Source organism: Quercus suber, unplaced genomic scaffold (assembly GCF_002906115.3).
Source record: "Quercus suber isolate HL8 unplaced genomic scaffold, Cork oak 2.0 scaffold_44, whole genome shotgun sequence".
NCBI lineage: Eukaryota > Viridiplantae > Streptophyta > Magnoliopsida > Fagales > Fagaceae > Quercus > Quercus suber.
This window is the reverse complement of record NW_027069509.1, coordinates 91,619-111,526: the sequence shown is the minus strand read 5'-3', so window position 1 is coordinate 111,526 and position 19,908 is coordinate 91,619. Positions and strand designations below refer to the sequence as shown.

Sequence of the window (19,908 nt, the reverse complement as noted above, 5' to 3'; positions counted from 1 at the left end):
ATCATTTAAGTTGGGTGCCACAGTGTTTTTCACCGTTGTCAAATTTTCCCATAGCAACCTCTATTTCCTGTATCTACACATCAAAATCAATGAAATTAATGTGGCAAGAAGATAATATTGACTTAGGATCAATTACCTTATTTAATGGGTGCTAATTTTCTGGGATTTTGCATGAGCAACGCCTTTGTTTCACTAGTTTCCATGTCTGGGTGTTGCATCCGATCAGCCCCTTCCTTCTCGCCGGGATCAGGCTTGTCATGTTCATTTCCGATGATCTGACCGCTGTTTTAGTTGGCTTATTGGATGACTTTGTTGCTCCCTCCAATCCGTCACCCATACCAGAGACCACGGTGAAAGAGTTTTCCCCGGATTGAAAGGCATCGCTCTCAACCATGGTCCATATTCATGAGGCATAGTTTTTCCGTGTCTTTCCTTGCTAACCAGATGTCGCAATCCTTCCCGTCATGTGAAATCAGAATCTCACCTATAACAAAATTGGGTAATTTTTCATACTTGAATGAAATCCAGATTTCTTCATTATCGTCCAGTGCGACTCTTCAACCTCGAACAGAGAGCTTTGAACATCGATCTCCACTTGAACACGTAAAAAATCACCCCCACCAACTCATTAGGATTCTCACATGGTGTTACTTGACCGAGAGTTTCTCCTAGTTCGATTGCCATCTCAGGATCCAGCATACGCATAGGCAAACCGTATATTTGCACCTAAAATTTCAGTTTCGTGAACCTCATGTATCTCGATGGTGTAGAGCCATCAAACCTCTGTAGAAGGACAGTGTGTTTATCAAAAGTCAATGATTCATTGGCAAGAACCCGTTCGGCATCTGCTTCAAGTTCAAAGACGAATAAGAGAATATGATCTCTCGCTTTGCGCACTTTGAAATCCTTTTTGGCTCTCCTTAGGGGTTTGAAAGTGCGACCTATTTCTTCCACGTTGAGAGCTCTTTTTGTAAGAAACTTGGCAGCCAGTACACACTCCTTGCTTCATAGATTTTTGGATCTTGACAAACTAAGTTTTACATCCTCCTCGTCTGTCAATGATAGCTTTCTCTAGTGATACAGGATTTCTTCCATGGGGATTTCGCAGTATTGAGAGGGTAAAGGGAGAAGAGATTAGACCACACGTATAGAGGACGGAGGTTAAAGGAAACCCTACTACTATGAAAGGTTAACATAGGGGAGTTTTTATCATTCCGGGGAAGATAAGGAGGATTCTACGCTTTAGAGTCTCAGAGAGAAACTAGGGCGAGAAAAAAAAGTAACAATAACTTTTAAATGAAAATATTGATTTGAAAGAATTATAAACAAGTGATATTAGAATATTAGGATATATGATGTCTAAATTATTCTAAATTATTAATATGAAAAGACTATTATCAAAAAATATTAATGAAAAGATAGCATATATGAGAGAAGCAAAGAGTACCCCCTCAATAAACAACTACCCTTATATTAGTCAAACATCCCATTTACATGTTTAAACTTTAAAGAGCCATAATTCCCTGCTTCCTTTTCTTTTTTAGTCACCCTCCTTCCTTTTAATCTCTCTCTCTCTCTCCCTCTCTCTCTCTCTCTCTCTCTATATATATTATATATATATAGAGAGAGGTAAAATGAGAGAAAATTAAATTAGATTTCAATTAAAGTTTAATTTTGTGTCATATGTTTGTTGAGGAGGGCCATTTTTGAGCAGTCATAGAGAAGGAAAAGAGCCCAGCAACATAGACCAAAAAGGAGTTGGCAAAAAATAGAAAACAATAACCATTAAGTCTAAGCGGCAGGAATAATGGGTCACAGGTCCATAAAATAAATAAATGGGCATTGAGGAAACAAATGGGCTCAAAAAAGACCGGAAAGAGAGAAATCGCAAGTAACAAACCCATGGGCAGTGTATGATGTAGAAAAGTAAGAATGGGTCGCGGCAGACTCAAAGCAATGCAAGCAAAGAGAGTAGAGGATTGATAGCAGGCCTACAAACCCTAAAGATGAGTATGAGGTAATTGGGCCGGGGAAGCCTAATGAAATTAGTAAAAGCCCATGGGAACACAAAGTTAGGAAAAGGGCCGAAGAAACCCAAGACAAGCAAATGGACCGAGGATGCTCAAGGATAAACCAAAGGGACACAGGAGCCCATAAGTAAGAAAACCCATGGCCATGTTAAGCCACTAGGGAAAGAATAAATGGCAGGTCTAAAGAGGTCTAGTAGGATTGAGTCATTATAGCAAGAATAATAGAGTGATATGGCAGGAAATAAGGGCAATCAAGATATGGGCCAAAAGAAATGTAAGCCTAGTATCAAATAAAACCCAGCTCCCTAAGGGGAGTGGGAAATCAAAAAAGCAGCTTACATAAAAGGGTCAAAACGGGCGGCAGACTGTGCAGAAAAGCCTCTAGATCACGGCAGACGAATGAGCAGCAGGTAGATTTTGGACACATGTGGAAGGAAGGCATGCGCAAGGCCCAGGCACCATCAGCCTGTACCCAGCCAATACAGGACATGGTGAGGTCATGGGTCAGAGGTAAGAAGGCATGGTCTGGCGGTGGGGAGAGGGAAAAAACCTATTTTTGAGGTTCTTGCTGAAGCTCTTTTGGGGGAAGTGTCCTGCTGGGATGACACACCACCCGAAAAAGGCAAGCTGAGCTGGAACCACTAGGTGCATGCCATGAGAGCAAAGAGTGAGAGAGAACCCAAACCGTGGCAGAAAAGGGTGCCACGGCAGATAAACAAACAAAATACCCTTCTTTGTCTGGTAAGGGGGAGGGCATGCATACGGTCCAGTGGTGGTCGACCAGTACACCCAGACCAGAAAAAGGCAGTTAAGGGCTAAAACAGTAAAATCTGGTCATGGTAGGCACTATAAAAGGAGATCCTTGCCGTGTACTGAAGAGGGAGGAAAAAATCATAATGGGAGTAACAAGAATCTTTAAGAAAAAAACAAGTAGGAGAAATAAAGGAAAGAAAGAAAGAAAAGTTCAAAGTAAAAAATTAAGAAAGAAAGGAATAGAATAGATAGTGAGACCAGCAGGCATGCACCAATAGGTTAATTCCCTCTCTCCCTCACTAAATCCAGCTCTCTGTCGGAAAAAATAAAAAGGATTTCTCCTTTGGGCACCAACCATTCAGGTCCACTTCCCTCAAAGCAATTAATTTTCATGGCAGGATTTTTCCCTGGGAGATTAGCTGCGTTGAGAGGAGGCGTTCTTCCCTCTTTGGTCTTACTCCTGCGGATCAGACTTAACTTATTTCTTTCTTTTCTGTTTAACCTATATATTACCACTTGTTCTTTTGCTTTTCCCTGTAAAAGTCATTGTTTTTATTGTGATTATAACTCATTAATAAGGATTATTTGGTCAATTTCTATTAAAGAGCCAGAGCGCTTTATTTTGTTGTTATTATATCTGTCTGCCATGACTCATTTGAAACAGCTCTTCCTGCCATAAACACACTCTTGGCAGACGAGGCATAGTTTGTGCACAAGTCGGCCCAAGTTAAGTTGCAGTTGGACTGGTCTCAACTCTCCTTACTCAGAATACTCGGGCCCACTACTGCAAGAGGTAGCACAACCCAACGCACAACAAAAAAAAAAGGCCCTTACAATATCTCATCTAATCTAAACTTTTAAATTTTTGTGCCAAATGAGTTAATTTAGTGTAAAAATTGGATTTCAGTTAAAATTTAATTTTGCATCATGCGTCCCGTCTAATCTAATTTTTTTTTTTTTAATTTCTATGCCAAGTGAGTTAATTCAGTGTTAAAATGAGGAGTCCAATATAAATAAACCTAGGTAATATATATATATATATATAATTAAAACCAAAGTTTAGAGAAAATTTAATTAGAATTAAAATTAGATTAGCCTTTGTTAGCTTTTCGTACAAATTAAATTGTTTAGATTTTTGCTATTTTTTTCTGAACTAATGAGTGTTTTTTTTTTTTTTTTTTTTAATACTGTTTCTACTTATTTTTTGTTGGTGAAAATCTTGAACATAACAAATTGTAATTGAGCTAAACGATTCCATGCACATGTTCCCATTCAATTTGGAGATCTATTGAACCGATTTATTCTTTATTTTGTGTTGTATTTAGTAGAATTTCACGGACAATGATAGTGAATTAATATTGTATATGTAGCGTCCAATAGTGATTTTCAAAATTATATACATAACAAAAATGTAATGAGAAACTTGGCATACCAATATCATTTAATTGTAAGGGAAAATCATTTTAGTACCTCCAAATTTCCTAGTTGAACTAATGTCTTATATATTTTAATAACCTAAGCTAACATTTGTTGATGGTCATTTTGGAAAGCCCAAATAAGAAGAAAAAGGCCCAGCAACACAGACTGAAAAGGAAGTTGACAAAAAGTTGGAAAAAGAACCGTTAAGCCCAAGTGGCAGAAATAATGGATCACAGATTCATAAAAATAAATAAATGGGTCTTGAGGAAGCAAATGGGCTTAAAGGAGTCCGAAAAGAGAGAAATAGCAAAAGCAAACTCATGGGTAGTGTATGATGTATAAAAGTGAGAATGGTCCGCGGCAGGCCCAAAGCAATGCAAGCAAAGAGAGTAGGGATTGATGGCAGGCCCACAAACTCCAAAGATGAGTATGAGGTAATTGGACAGGGAAGCCCAATGAAGTTAGTAAAAGCTCATAGGAACACAGAGTTAGAAAAAGGGCCGAGGAAGCCTAAGACAAGCAAATGGGCCGAGGATGCCAAGAGAAAAACAAAAGGGACACAGGAGCCATAAATAAGAAAACTCATAGTCATGCTAAGCCACTGGGAAAGAATAAATGGCAGGCCTGAAGAGGCCCAGCAGGATCAAGTCATTACAGTAGGAATGACAAAGTAATATGCAAGACATGATGGCAATCAAGGAATAGGCTGAAAGAAATGTAAAGCCCGTATCAAATAAAGCCTAGCCCTCAAGGGAGCAGAGAATCATAAAACAACCCACATAAAAAGCCAAAGAGGGGCGGCAGACTGTGCAAGCAAGCCTCCAGTCTGTGACAAACACATGAGCAGCAGGCAGATTTTGGACATACATGAAAGGGAGGCACGCGCAAGGCCCAGGCACCAACAGCTTGTACCCAGCAATATGGGATGTGGTGAGGTCATGGGTCAGATGTAAGAGGATATGGCTTGGTGATGGGGAGAGGGGAAAAAACATATTCTGCGATTCCTGCCTAAGCTCTTTGGGAGGTACGTCATACTGGGATGACATACCATCTAGAAGAAGCAAGATCAAGTGGGAACCGCTAGGTGTATGCCATGGGTGATAGAGAGAGAGAACATCTACACCGTGGCAGGAAAGGATGCCATAGCAGACTAATAAATAAAAGCTCTCCTTTGTCTGGAAAGGGAAATGGCATACAGACAGACTAGTGGTGGTCGGCAAGTACACCCAACCAGGCAAAGGTGATTAAGGGCTAAATAGTAAAATCTGGTCACGTAGGCACTATATAAGGAGACCCTTGCCATGCCCAAAAAAGGGAGTGAGATTGCCTCTGAAGAATCATAAAAAATAGAAAACAAGGGTAAAAGAAAAGAAAGAAAAGATAAGAGGAAAAACTAAAAGAAAAGAAGAAGAAAGGAAAAACAGAGAAAGTTAGATCGACAGGCATGCACCAGTAGGTCAATTTTCCCTCTCTCTCTCTCAAAACCCTGCTCTCTGTCCGAAAGTAAAAGGATTTCTTTAGGGACTAACCATTCAGGTCCGTTTCCCTCAAAGCCATTAATCTCCACGGTAGAATTTTCCCTAGGAGATTAACTGCGTTGAGAGGAGGCGTTCTTCCCTCTTTGGTTTTGCTACTGCGAACCAGATTTGACTTGATTTCTGTCTTTTTTGATTACCCATATTACCATTTGTTCCCCTTTACTGTCTTTGTAAAAAGTCATTATTATTCTGTGATTATGTTTCATGAATAGGGATTATTTGGACATTTTCTATTAAATAGCCAGAGTACTCTATTTTGTTATTATTATTATATCTGCTTGTTATAACTCATCTGAAACAGCTCTACCTGGCATACAAGGCATAGTTTGTGCACAAACCAGCCCAAATTGAATTGCAGTTGGACTAATCTCAACTTCCCTTACTTAGAATACTTAGGCCTATTATCGCAGGAGATAGCCCAGCCCAACATAACAAAAAAAGGCCCCTACAACATCAATGTTACTTATTATAATTTTTCATTCGTGTGCGTAAGCACAAGTTACATACTGGTAATACTAATTCATGTAATTGGTTTTAGAAATTACTGCTCTCCCACTAACCGAAAATTATAAATAATTAATTTGGGGTCCTACCCACATTTGAGGGCTTGATGAAAAAATTTGCACTTATTCTTCTTCTTCTTTTTTTTTTTTTTTTTTTTTCTTGTTTTTTATAAAAGCAATACTTAGGTATAGTATTTAGATGTTGTTTTTTAAGTTCTCATCTTAAGATTCTACCATGTGGTTTTTTTTTCTTATAAGATGGAAGAGTATTTTTTAGTTAAGTTGCCACAATGTAGAATCTAAATAGAGGAATCCAAGGAACAACACCTAAGTTATTGTACATAAGTTTTGTTCCTTTTTTTTTTTTAATAAAGTTACACTTCTCCCATTTGTAATGGGCCATTTATTTGTTATGTCTACATGTAAAAATGCAATTAATTGTAAATGAATGTATAAGAATACATGATCTAATGGTTATAATTTATTAGATCATTGTACTTTTTTTAAGAACTTTTGAAAGAAGATATTGATTTGAAGGAATTATAAACAAGTGATTTTATTTCCACATTAGATGGTTGGATTGAAAAATATTACATAATCAAGTTTTAACGGTCTACATGCATTCATTTAGGTGGAACTAATCACATATGATTAATTGAAATTAATTTTATTAGTTAACAATTAAAATTAATTAAATGAGTTATTGTGATTGCTGGTTTATTTTTATTAAAATAAGATGGTTGCATTGGAATAAAAGAATTGATCTAATAATGTTAAAACTCCCAATAGGAGTCCAAAACATGTAAAAAATGAAAATTGGACAAAATTGTTGAAAGTACTAATCGGCACTTCAATAGCGCTGGTTGGCACAAACAACAGAATGAGCCCGTATTCATTTTGTTCAAGTCAAAACTCATCACGTCTGATTTTTTTTTTTTTTTTGGGATAAAATTTTATCCGACTCGTGTCTGCTGACTTTTAAAGCAAACTTAGCTTATTTTTTAAGCAGATACACCTCTATAAATAGAGGAGAAAACTCAAAATTCCACACCCCTATTCCCCTTAATGTTAAAGAAACTCTGGAAGTTTTACTTTAAGATTTTCTCTTTTTGTTAAGTGACAATTCTTTAGATCTCAAAGAGATTCATTCTCTCTTATTTCTTAAGTAATACTAATTCCCCCTTGTTTTAATCATTCATGCAAGTAAGTAGTTAGTTTATGAATTTATTTCTTTTGTGCCAAGTGAGTTGATTTAGTGTAAAAATTGGATATCAATTAGAATTTAATTTTGCATCATGTGTCCTATCTAGTGTGCATTTGGGAACTGATTAAAAATTAATTTTTTTTTTACTACACACACACACACACACACATATATATAAACCAAAGTTTAGAGAAAATTTTATTAGAATTAAAATTAGATTTTGTCTTTGTTAGCTTTTCATACAAATTAAATTGTTTAGATTTTTTTTTTCTTGAACTATTGAGTGTATTTTTTTTTTATATTGTTTCTATTTATATATTTTGTATGTGAAAATCTTGAACTTAACAAACTGTAATTGAGCTAAACGGCCTCATGCACCTATCCTCATTTAATTTATGAGATATTATTGAACCAATTTATTCTTTTATTTGGTGTTATATTTAGTAGAATTTCATAGACAGTGATAATGAATTGATATTGTATATGGAGTATCCAATAGTGATTTTCAAAATTATATATATAACAACAATGTAATGAGAAATTTGGCATAACCAATATCATTAAAATTGAAAGGGAAAATCATTTTAGTACCTCCAGATATCCTAGTCAAACTAATGTCTTATATATTTAATAACTTAAACTAACATCAATAGTACCATTATAATTTAGGGGTTACATACTAGTAATACTAATTCATGTAGTTGATTTTAGAAATTACTGCTCTTCCACTAACCAAATCTAATAAATAATTCTACAGCATTTATATATTTGGGGCCCAACCCACATTTGAGGGCTAGATGAAAAAAATTTGCACTAATTCTTCATTTTTTTTTTTTTAAAGGCAAGACTTAGACACAGTATTTAGATACCATTCTTTAAGTTCCCATCTTAAAATTCTATCATGTGGTTTTTTTCTCATGGGATGGGAGTGTATTTTTTAGTTAAGTTGCCACAATGCAGAATCTAAAGATAGGAACTCAAGGAACAACACATAAAGTATTGTACATAAGTTTTGTCTTTTTAAAAGTTACACTTCCCCCATTTGTAATGGGGCATTTATTTGTTAAGTCTACTTGTAAAAATGCAATTAATTGTAAATGAATGTATAAGAATGCATGATCTAATGGTTATAATTTATTAGATCATTGTACTTTTTTTTAGGACTTTTGAAGGAAGATATTGATTTGAAAGAATTATAAACAAGTGATTTTATTTCCACATCAGACAGTTGTGTTGAAAGATATCACAAGATCAAGTTTTAATAGTCTGCATGCATTCATTTGGGTGGAACCGATCAAACATGATTAATTGAAATTAATTTTTATTGGTTAACAATTAAAATTAATTAAATGAGTTATTGTGAATCGTGATTGGTGGTCATGCAAGTAAGTAGTTAGTTTATGAATTTATTTCTTTTGTGCCAAGTGAGTTGATTTAGTGTAAAAATTGGATATCAATTAGAATTTAATTTTGCATCATGTGTCCTATCTAGTGTGCATTTGGGAACTGATTAAAAATTAAATTTTTTTTTTACTACACACACACACACACACACATATATATAAACCAAAGTTTAGAGAAAATTTTATTAGAATTAAAATTAGATTTTGTCTTTGTTAGCTTTTCATACAAATTAAATTGTTTAGATTTTTTTTTTCTTGAACTATTGAGTGTATTTTTTTTTTTTTTATATTGTTTCTATTTATATATTTTGTATGTGAAAATCTTGAACTTAACAAACTGTAATTGAGCTAGACGACCTCATGCACCTATCCTCATTTAATTTATGAGATATTATTGAACCAATTTATTCTTTTATTTGGTGTTATATTTAGTAGAATTTCATAGACAATAATAATGAATTGATATTGTATATGGAGTATCCAATAGTGATTTTCAAAATTATATATATAACAACAATGTAATGAGAAATTTGGCATAACCAATATCATTAAAATTGAAAGGGAAAATCATTTTAGTACCTCCAGATATCCTAGTCAAACTAATGTCTTATATATTTAATAACTTAAACTAACATCAATAGTACCATTATAATTTAGGGGTTACATACTAGTAATACTAATTCATGTAGTTGATTTTAGAAATTACTGCTCTTCCACTAACCAAATCTAATAAATAATTCTACAGCATTTATATATTTGGGGCCCAACCCACATTTCAGGGCTAGATGAAAAAAATTTGCACTAATTCTTCATTTTTTTTTTTAAAGGCAAGACTTAGACACAGTATTTAGATACCATTCTTTAAGTTCCCATCCTAAAATTCTACCATGTAGTTTTTTTCTCATGGGATGGGAGTGTATTTTTTAGTTAAGTTGCCACAATGCAGAATCTAAAGATAGGAACTCAAGAAACAACACATAAAGTATTGTACATAAGTTTTGTCTTTTTAAAAGTTACACTTCCCCCATTTGTAATGGGGCATTTATTTGTTAAGTCTACTTGTAAAAATGCAATTAATTGTAAATGAATGTATAAGAATGCATGATCTAATGGTTATAATTTATTAGATCATTGTACTTTTTTTTAGGACTTTTGAAGGAAGATATTGATTTGAAAGAATTATAAACAAGTGATTTTATTTCCACATCAGACAGTTGGGTTGAAAGATATCACAAGATCAAGTTTTAATAGTCTGCATGCATTCATTTGGGTGGAACCGATCAAACATGATTAATTGAAATTAATTTTTATTGGTTAACAATTAAAATTAATTAAATGAGTTATTGTGAATCGTGATTGGTGGTTTTTTTTTTTGTTTTTTTTTTTTTTTAAATAAGATTGGTTGCATTGGAATAAAGGAAATAATCTGATAATGTTTAAAATCCCAAAAGGAGTCCATAACGTGTAAAAAATGAAATTTAGATGAAATTGTTGAAAGTACCAATTGGCACTTTCGGTACTTCAATAGTGCTAATTGGCACAAACAGCAGAATGAGCCCAGATACGTTTTTTTTCAAGTCAAAACTCATCAAGTCCAATTTATTTTTGGATAAAATTTGACCAACTCGTGTCTGCTGACTTTTAAAGCAACCTTAGCTTATTTTTTAAGCAAATACACCTCTATAAATAGAGGAGAAAACTCAAAATTCAGCACCCCCTTCCCCTTAACATTAAAGAAACTCTAAAAGTTTTACTTTAAGATTTTCTTTTTTTGTTAAGTGACAATTCTTTAGATCCCAGAGAGATCCATTCTCTTTGATTTCTAAAGTAATTCCCCCTTATTTTAATCATTCATGCAAGTAAGTAGTTAGTTTATGAATTTATTTCTTTTTATATCATGATGGTTTATTTGTTTATTTTGCATGGTTGTTTAAGTTTGTTCATGTCATTCCTTTATTCCCAGCCCAAAAAAAAATGCCATTCCTTTATATGTTCATGATTAACTTGTTCATATGATAATCACATGATTCATGTATTAAATAGATCTAAGATAGGTTTTTGAAGTTTTCTTTATGAATCTATAGTTCTTTTTTTCAAATCTCTTGTTTTCTTTCTAATAAAAAACAGATCTAGAATTTTCTCTACAAAATTTTTGTTTTCTTTTCATAAAAAACCAGATCTAGAGTTTTCTCTCAAATTTTTCTCTAAAAATCTCCTGTTTCTTTTCATAAAAACAGATTTGGAATTTTCTCTCAAACCTATTATTTTCCTTTACTAATAAAACAGATCTAAAATGTTTTCTTTAATCTATTTTTTCCCTCTAATCTAAAAAACAGATCTATAATATTTTTCCAAAACCTCATGTTTTAAAAAGAATGGATCCATAAAATCTATTTCCTAACTTTATTTTAGATCTGTTATTCAAACACATGTTGCATTCAAAATCATAATTGTATGTTTAATGGGTACTTAGTTGATTATTTAGAGTCTAGAAGACCGAATTTTGTTTAGGCAGGATGAGTGTCTAATACCTTCCCATCCTGTAATCTAGCCCCCAAGTCTAGATCCTAGGTTTGTAGATAGTGTCTTGTCTTTTCTATTTTTGATAGATTGTAACTAGGAAACAAAGTCTTGTAACTTTTATATAGTTTTCTTATTTTTCATATAAAATAAGTGGCGACTTCACAGAATCACAAAAGAGAGGTACCAATACCTTCTCTCTTTTTTGAGGGGCGGTCTCTCACAGCTATTTTTTTTATTAGAGGTATCCCCCTCTAATAAACAAATACCCTTATATTAGTTTAAAATCCCCTTTCCAAGTTTAAAGAGCCACATCTTCAAAAAAAAAAAGTTTAAAGAGCCACAATTCCCTCCCTCCTTTTCTTTTTTAGCCACCTTCTTATTAATAATACTAATTCATGTAATCGGTTTTAGAAATTACTCCTCTCCCATTAACCAAATCCAATAAATAATTTTGCTACATTTTATATATTTGGGGTCCAACCACATTTGGTGGCTTGATGAAAATATTTTCACTTATTCTTCTTTTCTTTTTCTTTTCTTTTTTTAAATAAAAAAGTTACACTTCTCCCATTTGTAATGGGCATTTATTTGTTCTTTTAAAAAACAAAAGGTGGCATAGATGAAATGTCGATTATTGAGAAACATTATCTTTTTTCTTTTTACAATACTACAACATTTTATTTAGAGCTTTATGTTACAAACAAAATTTAAATAATTGAAACTAAAGTTATTGTAGAAGAAAGAAAAATTGGGCATTTTACAATTTATTAAAGAAAAGCTTATATAGAATATCTTGAAAAAATTTAGTGGGCATGACCCGGCTTGCCAATTTGGCCCTGTTAATGGGATTTACTCCCATGTAACATACGCGTTACATGGAAGTGGGTTACAAAATGACAATGACAAAGCCAAGATTTCAATTGAAGGAGCAAGTTTAAAATACAAAATTGAAGGGAAGATCAATCAAGCTACATTCTATATTGATATTAATAAAAAAATAATAATAAACAACTATATACTAATTTAATTGTCATACAAATCTAATATAATAATTAAGAGCCCGTTTGGTAAGAGTACTATGGCTTTGGTTTTTTTTTTTTTTTTTTTTTAAAAGTGAAACTGTGATCTAAAAAGCGTACTGAAAACACGAGAACACGTGTTTTGAGTGCTCATAATGCAAAAAAAAAAATGTGTTTGGCAATATATTTTTATAACATTCTTTTAAAACTGAAAACAAATTGGGTGTTTGTATGTATATGTATTTTTTTGGAAAAAGTTTGTTATTTTCTACATAATATAAAGAAAACAATAACAATTAATTTATTGTTAATAAAAATCAAATTAAGATATTAATAAAACTCCATACAATTTAAACATGCAATTTGATTCCTTAAACATACATTCAAAGAATAAGTTAATATGAAAGTGTCCAAGGACAATGTACCTACAAAGTTGTATCCTCACTAACTTGAATGACCATTTTAATTGCAAGATAGCTTGTTGGAATTAAAAACATGTCTGAAACTAAGAAAAGTGAACATTTCACACATTTTTATAACAAATTTTAAGTAGTAAATTGTTATTAGTTCTAATTTGAATCTACTACTTAATTTACTTTTTTACCTACTCTTCATTACTAGTAACAAATTACCACTTAAAATTTATTACAAAAGTTAAAAATGTTATTGACATAATATTTATCTATATAAAATTAAAAAGTTCGTTTTTTTTTCTTTTTTATAGATACTAAGAATCTCAACTTATGATGTTAATTTATTTAATCATAATTATTTTTATTATCAGATTAAAGTACTAATTAGTTTTGATGGATAAAGATTTTTTTTCCTTTTTTCTTTTTTAAAATAAGACACAAATTTTTTGACCCAGAAAACATGTGTAGTTTACCATTTCAGTTAAATAAGATTGAAAAAAAATCGTGGCATGATCTGATTGGGTGCCAAACTCTCTTTTACTGACTGGGTTTAACTTTGTACTATCTCTCTGGTTCTCGCTCAATCCAAGCTCTACCCTTCTCTCTATGACCGAACCCAAAAGCCCAAGCTTGAAACCCATCTGCTCTCCGTTTTCATCTCAAAAACCGAACTTCAAGGGAGCTCTTGAGTCGGAGTGGTCGGTGTTCCTGGCTGGGGTTGAGACCGGAGAGGCTGTGGTGGATGCTGGTGTGGTTTTGGTGGTTGGAGGTTGTAAGAAAAAAGTCCGAGAGAGAAGGGTGGCAAAATGGGAAATCCAGGTAAAATTGGGGTTCCAATGATGAATCTGGTTAGGCTGAAAGGGGTGCCAATTCTGCAGCAATTACATCTAGAGGAGCGTTTGCTTCGGACATCGTCCCACAATTGGTGCATCATTAACGATGCTACCAATCAACCTGCTATTGTCATGGGCGTTTCTGGGTATTTCCTTAAACTTTGTTTTATCAACTCTTTTTTTTCTTTTTCTTCATATTAGTGTTTTGTTAAAGTTTGGTAATTGGGTTGAATCTTGTATTAGCTTAAGCTTGTGGCATTTGACATGTTTTGAATAACTGTTTTGTGAATGTATGAAGTTGAGGAAATCACATGTAAAAGTTATGAATAAAAATTTATTGCATGGATTTCTAGTATTGAAATAATCGGATGGACTTAGGTTTTTCTAGAAATTCAATGAACTATTGATTACCACTGCTTGAAAGCATTGGATCCTGGTTGGGTTTGAGGTCAAGCTATGGCTTAGTCACTAGTGAGGGTTGTGGGCTAGTGGTTGTTGGGTTTACTCCCAAGTGGTTTGGGTGGTGGAGGTCCTAGGGTCAAATCCTGCAATGGGAAGTGCTTGGGGAAAAAATCTCCACGCTCTTGGCTCAATGCCCACGAGTGCCGAATAACATCTATGTCTCATAAGGTCCAATCCTAGTTAGTAGGATGTTACTATAGTCACGCTGAGGTAGGGAAGCCACTTTGGTCTCCACCTCCTACCCATTTCTTAGAAGAAGAAAAAAACTATGGCTCAATCAACCTAGGAAGAGTCTAGGGCCCCCTATCAATTGGGTTCTTTAGCAGTTAGAGAGCTACTATGTTAATGCCTAGGTAGGGTTGGCATGGTAGTCATCCCCCCTTGCCATTTTTTATCCAGTTGAATGATGGTGTCCAAAACATATGTTAGTTTTTTTTTCCTTGTGCTTTATAAAGTTCTAAAATTGGGTTAACAATCTACCTTAACACATTATTTTGCAAGTTGACATATTGACTTCTATAACGTGGGTAGAAATATTAAGGATATGAAAAACAGGGAGATGGAGTTTGTGGGTATATGACATTAGAATCATGAAAAAATATATCATGAAGCTGACCCTGATTTAGTGGGGATTAAGGCTTAGTTGAGTGGAGAGTATGGGATTTGAGCTTTTAACAACTGGCCATAAAGAAATAAATTTCTCAAAAATGAATGTTGTTGCTTGATCAGGGTGCACTAAATTGGATTAACCTCTGAGTTATATCACTTGTTATAGCTGTCACTTTCCTAATTTGATAATGTATGAGAGAGCATTTCTTGGTTAAAGTATGTCTGCAATCCTAAAGCTTTGCAGACTTGTTCTTTCCCTTGGCTTGTGGTTCTATATTTTTGTGTTGGACATGAGCAACTCATAAGGATTATATGAATAATCTGTTTAGGAAGCCTGCAGAACTTCTCGAAATTGAATCTGTGTTATGTGATCAGATTCCGGTTGTGAGAAGATTTACCGGGGGAGGTACTGTCCTTGTTGATCCTGGCACAATATTTGTCACTTTCATATGCAACAAAGATGCTGTTGCTGGCGTACAACCATATCCTCAGCCTATTATGTCTTGGAGTGGAGCATTGTACAACAAAGTTTTCCAAGGAATTGGGGATTTCCACCTTCGTGAAAATGGTAACTGTGTTTAACCCTTGACTTATTGATACTATTTTCACTAATAGAGAGCTTCTGGTTTATGATATTACAAGCGGATATTCCGATTTGATTCTTCTTTTCTTCTGATGATCTTATTGGGATGTACCATTTTGAACTGCATTTTCATTTATCTTATTTCCATGAAATGGAACTGCTTTCTCTTTTCTATGGCACTTATTGGACAACTGGTTATTCACAGAGGGCCTGGCTTGATCCATTTTGGGGGCATGGTATAGTGTCAGCTATCAAATGTAGTATTCTCTTGCTGACTATTTAGTATTTACATAAGAATTCATCCCTATTATAGATATTGTTTGGTGTATGAGGATCCCAATCCCATATCAAAAGGGACCAGTATAATGAATAAACTCTATATCTATGCTTTAAGGTGGGTATGTGTGGGATGTGTGTGCACGAGCATGTGTGAATATTTCAAATTATATTTAAGATAATTTCCTACTTTCAGGACCAAACATAAACTTGCCTTAACTGGGACTCAAATTCAGAGTCTCACAATGAATATGGTTACTTTTTCTTTTCTTTTTTTGATTCAAGAAAAATGGGTGGGGGTGGGGGGATGGCACCCCCTCCTCACGTCCCTAGGAAGGCATCCCTGAGAAGGGTCTGGCCACGCACCCCATAGTAGGTACCACTCCACTGCAACATGAGTGTAGTGGGAATTTGAACTTGGCAATGGGTGAGGTAAAAGATCGTACCCACCGCTCATCCACCTGCTGTGGTGGCACTTGGTTATGTGTTTGAAATCTGAACAGTTGGTTAAAATGGTTTTGCACTGGTTTACTGTGTAAAAACAATGTTTCAGTGTTAATACTTCCTGTATTTGTTAAAATGGACATATTAATGGGCAGCACAAATGTGGAAATGGGACATGAATATTAAAAAAAAAAAAATCTCAATCATGAAATTGTACCCTACTGGTGTGGCACACATTTTGTAAACAGAAGTTCCTATTTGCTGTTGTTAAACCGTTTGTTAGTTTACATAATAGATTTGAAATGAGACAGTCCATCAGTTCCCAAGGTCCAGCAATTTAAGGATTAGATGCATGGCCACACTCGATAAGTGTTATCATCGCCAGTCCAAAAGCACAATTCCATGCTTCTAACTTTAATGATAGAACTTGGGGAAAAAAAAACCTTAAATGAAGGAATGAACCTTTCTGTGCATGTAAAGTGTTGATTTTAACTACCATACTTTTTTCCTGAGTTTTTGTTTTAACAACTATTCCGTGGTCAAAATGTGACAACTTTGTTATGGATAGCAATTTCTTTAACTATAATTGCATCCCTCACATCTCTCTGAATGCTTGTTTGTTTACCTTTTTGTAACTATTTGACACATACCACATATTCTCCTTTTTGGTTTTATATGTGACCTGAGATTCTAATGGAGGAATAAGTAAAGCTGTAAATTAATACCCTTTTTTCTCATCTGGTTTCAGATTATGTATTTGGTGACCGCAAATTTGGTGGGAATGCTCAGTCAATTACTAAAAACCGGTGGATCCACCACACATCTTTTTTATGGGACTATGAGGTCCGGAACATGGATTACCTGAAACTTCCTGCAAGAGTTCCTGAATATCGACTGGTATGTTAATGACTTCTCCAATTATATATATTTTGTCCTTTCTTTTGATACATCCATTCTCAAATCAGTATCTACTTCATCATTGATTTTAGATATAAACACATGGTGTTTCCAATTAATGTAAACATAGCCAGTGGTGAGTCAAATGAACAGGTAAAAGTAAAACATGTGATGTTGACACATATAGTTTGGTTTGTAATAGATCTTTAACATCCATCTTTTCAAATAGGGATTTATCTATGCCTATCTATTTTTGGTTTAGGCAAGGGGTCATTTGGAATTCATATGCCGTATGAAGGATTACCTGTCAAGATCAGTATTTATTGACAGAACCATAGAGGCTACTAAAGCCCACTTTTCCTTAAGATCAACAGACTTAGAAGCCATTGAGACTTCTGCAAATACAAAATTTTGCCCCTCAACCAGGCTGTTGACGACGCAGGAACTGGAGACAGCAGCAAAATTTGCTTCTCACTCTAAAGTTTCTCTCTCTCAGTCATTTTCATCGTGATAACAAGTGCTAACATTGCAGGAAGTCCTAATGGAATGTCACCTTCGAGTTTTGCAACAGTTGTAATTCACCCCTTTTTTTTCTCCTATAATTCATTGGAATAATCATAATACTTGGCATGAGCCGTTGACATTATTTAGTGAAATGACAAAATTTAATTACAAAATTGGTTATAGATTAAGCACCTTTACTCAATAAAATAAATATTACTATATATTTTGAAAATTCAACCGTTGAATTGCATGTTCTTTATACTCTTAATACACATGTCAAATTGTGTCAATTAGATATTATATTATATAATTTATAATTTATAATTTTATACATAATTTTAAACTACAAAAATTAGCAATTTAAACAATTTATTGATGGCATAGTTAATGATCTTTAAGTTTTTAGAAATTTTGCAAGCAAGAAAAATATAAGAAGAATATGTAATCTAATGATGAAATTCTCAAAATTCACCTCCAATAAAAAGATGTTAAATATTGATGAAAATTTGTCAGAGATTCTGTGTTGAATTTAGGCACAACTCAAGTGAATAACTTTCCTTCAAACAAAAGCTACCCATTTGGGCTGAGTCAAACGGAGTAATCCCCTACATGGAAAAGCCTACTCAAGTTGTCAATTCCTTCACTACATACTAAGATTTCTTTTATGTGCTTTGGGCATCTCAATTGGTTATTTAAGAGGCCCTTTTTTTCTTTTCTTTTTCTTTTTTTTTTCCCCCCCAAAACACATTGAGAACATCTGTTACATTAATACAATTATTTGAATATTTGTAGGAGCAAATATTAGTGCCTTCTACTTTGATCATAATTTTGTCTGTCTTAAATATTTTACCGTCAACCTTCTCATGTGGAAGAGTTGCCTTTTCAGTATTTTTCCTTGCTTCTTTAATTTTATTTGCACCCAAAATTCTATTTAAACTGCTGCTCCAAAATCTAAACCAATGGGCCATATATCTAAAGATACATAAAGCGCCAAACCTTGGGCATAATTTTTACATCCGAAATGCTTGACATATTGATCTATGTAGAGTAAAATATCAATTTTTAAGAATTAAGGCACATGGCAAATAGCTTTCCAATTATGAGACATTGTAGTGTACAGCATTGCATTAGTTTGGCTTGTCGAAAGAAATTAAAGGGAAAAAATGTTTTGAAACTTGTTGATTTACCTTTTTATTATTTGACATTTTTAACTATTAACTAAAATTGGTTTAACTTGATATTATACAAAATATACATATATACATATATATATATATATATATTTCTATTTCTATTTTTAATTCAACTTTTATTAGTACTGGACCAATTTTGTAGTTTTCAGAACACCCTTACTTTACTATTTAAAATTAAAAAAAAAATAGAAAGAAAAAGAAAATGATAAAGTTTGGTTATAAAATTAGTTGTAACCTTATTCAATATCATTAACATTACTAAATATTTAAAAAATTTAACTATTAGATTGCATGTTCTTTATGATTTAAATACACATGTCAATTTTTGTACCAATTTGATATTATTTACTATATGATTTATAAGATTATTGTGGGGTCAGAGAATCTAGCAACCCCGGCCCACTTCGTACCGAGCCCAAGGTCGACGCTGAGGATGAAGAAACGCCCGAGGTCGGAGTGTGAAAGTTCAAATTGCCCAGGAGCTTGCCGAGGACGACCATGTCCTCGACCAACCGAGACCGTGGGAGGAGGAAGTAAGGGCCCACCAAAAGCAACCTTCTTGAGCGTCTAAAGAGAGGAACAAGTACAACGTGTTGGCCATTGAGGCATGGTGGAAGAGCAAGTCTAAGACAATCTGTCACCTCCACATTAAATGCCCACAACTAACGTTCTGGTCGCATTAATGAGGAAATTAACCCTGAACAGTGCAGCCTTGACTGCCGCAGCCCACAAAAAGAATGGGAAGTCGGCTGATGGGATAAGCACTCAAGTAGTGACCTGCTTGATTGACAAATGTAGGGCTAATATCTACTGAAAGGGGGTATATAATGTAAGGAATCCCTCTTAAAAGAGGGACGAAAAGATGGAGAAAGGCCAATAGAAATATAGAACACTGTAGCATTCTATAACATCGCAAAAATCTTTGTAACTGTTCACTAAAGAAATAAAAGAACTTCAAGCTCCCCGGAGGAGAACCGAGGAGCATCATTGCACATTTTAATCTAAGTTCATGATGTCAATCCCTATGCATCCATGCTGAGTCATTGTATCCCTCACTAGGGCTAAATTCTTGAACTCGCTCTCTACAAATTCATTGTATTGGGCTAACTGGGCTTGAGTCCACTCACTCAACAGTAAAAATACTTAAACCCAGTCCCTATAATTGACGCCGTCTATGGGGAGAACTTGTGTGTTAGTAAGGGCAACGACCAAGCATGGCAGGATTAGGCCCTCATCAAGTAGGCTCCCATCAACCTGAACCGGTCAAACCCCAGCGTCAGGGTAACTTCGCCAACCCTGAGC

General features: G+C 34.2%; 1 protein-coding gene across 1 annotated transcript; it reads left to right on the top strand.

Annotated features, from left to right (window-relative positions):
• The first annotated feature begins 13,360 nt into the window (after positions 1 to 13,360).
• LOC112019040 (uncharacterized) lies at positions 13,361 to 17,586 on the top strand. Its single transcript, XM_024051574.2, has 4 exons — positions 13,361 to 13,784; positions 15,039 to 15,277; positions 16,761 to 16,909; positions 17,172 to 17,586. Exons 1-4 carry the CDS (start codon positions 13,612 to 13,614, stop codon positions 17,418 to 17,420), a joined length of 810 nt encoding a protein of 269 aa, XP_023907342.1. The 5' UTR covers positions 13,361 to 13,611; the 3' UTR covers positions 17,421 to 17,586.
• The last annotated feature ends 2,322 nt before the right edge of the window (positions 17,587 to 19,908 follow it).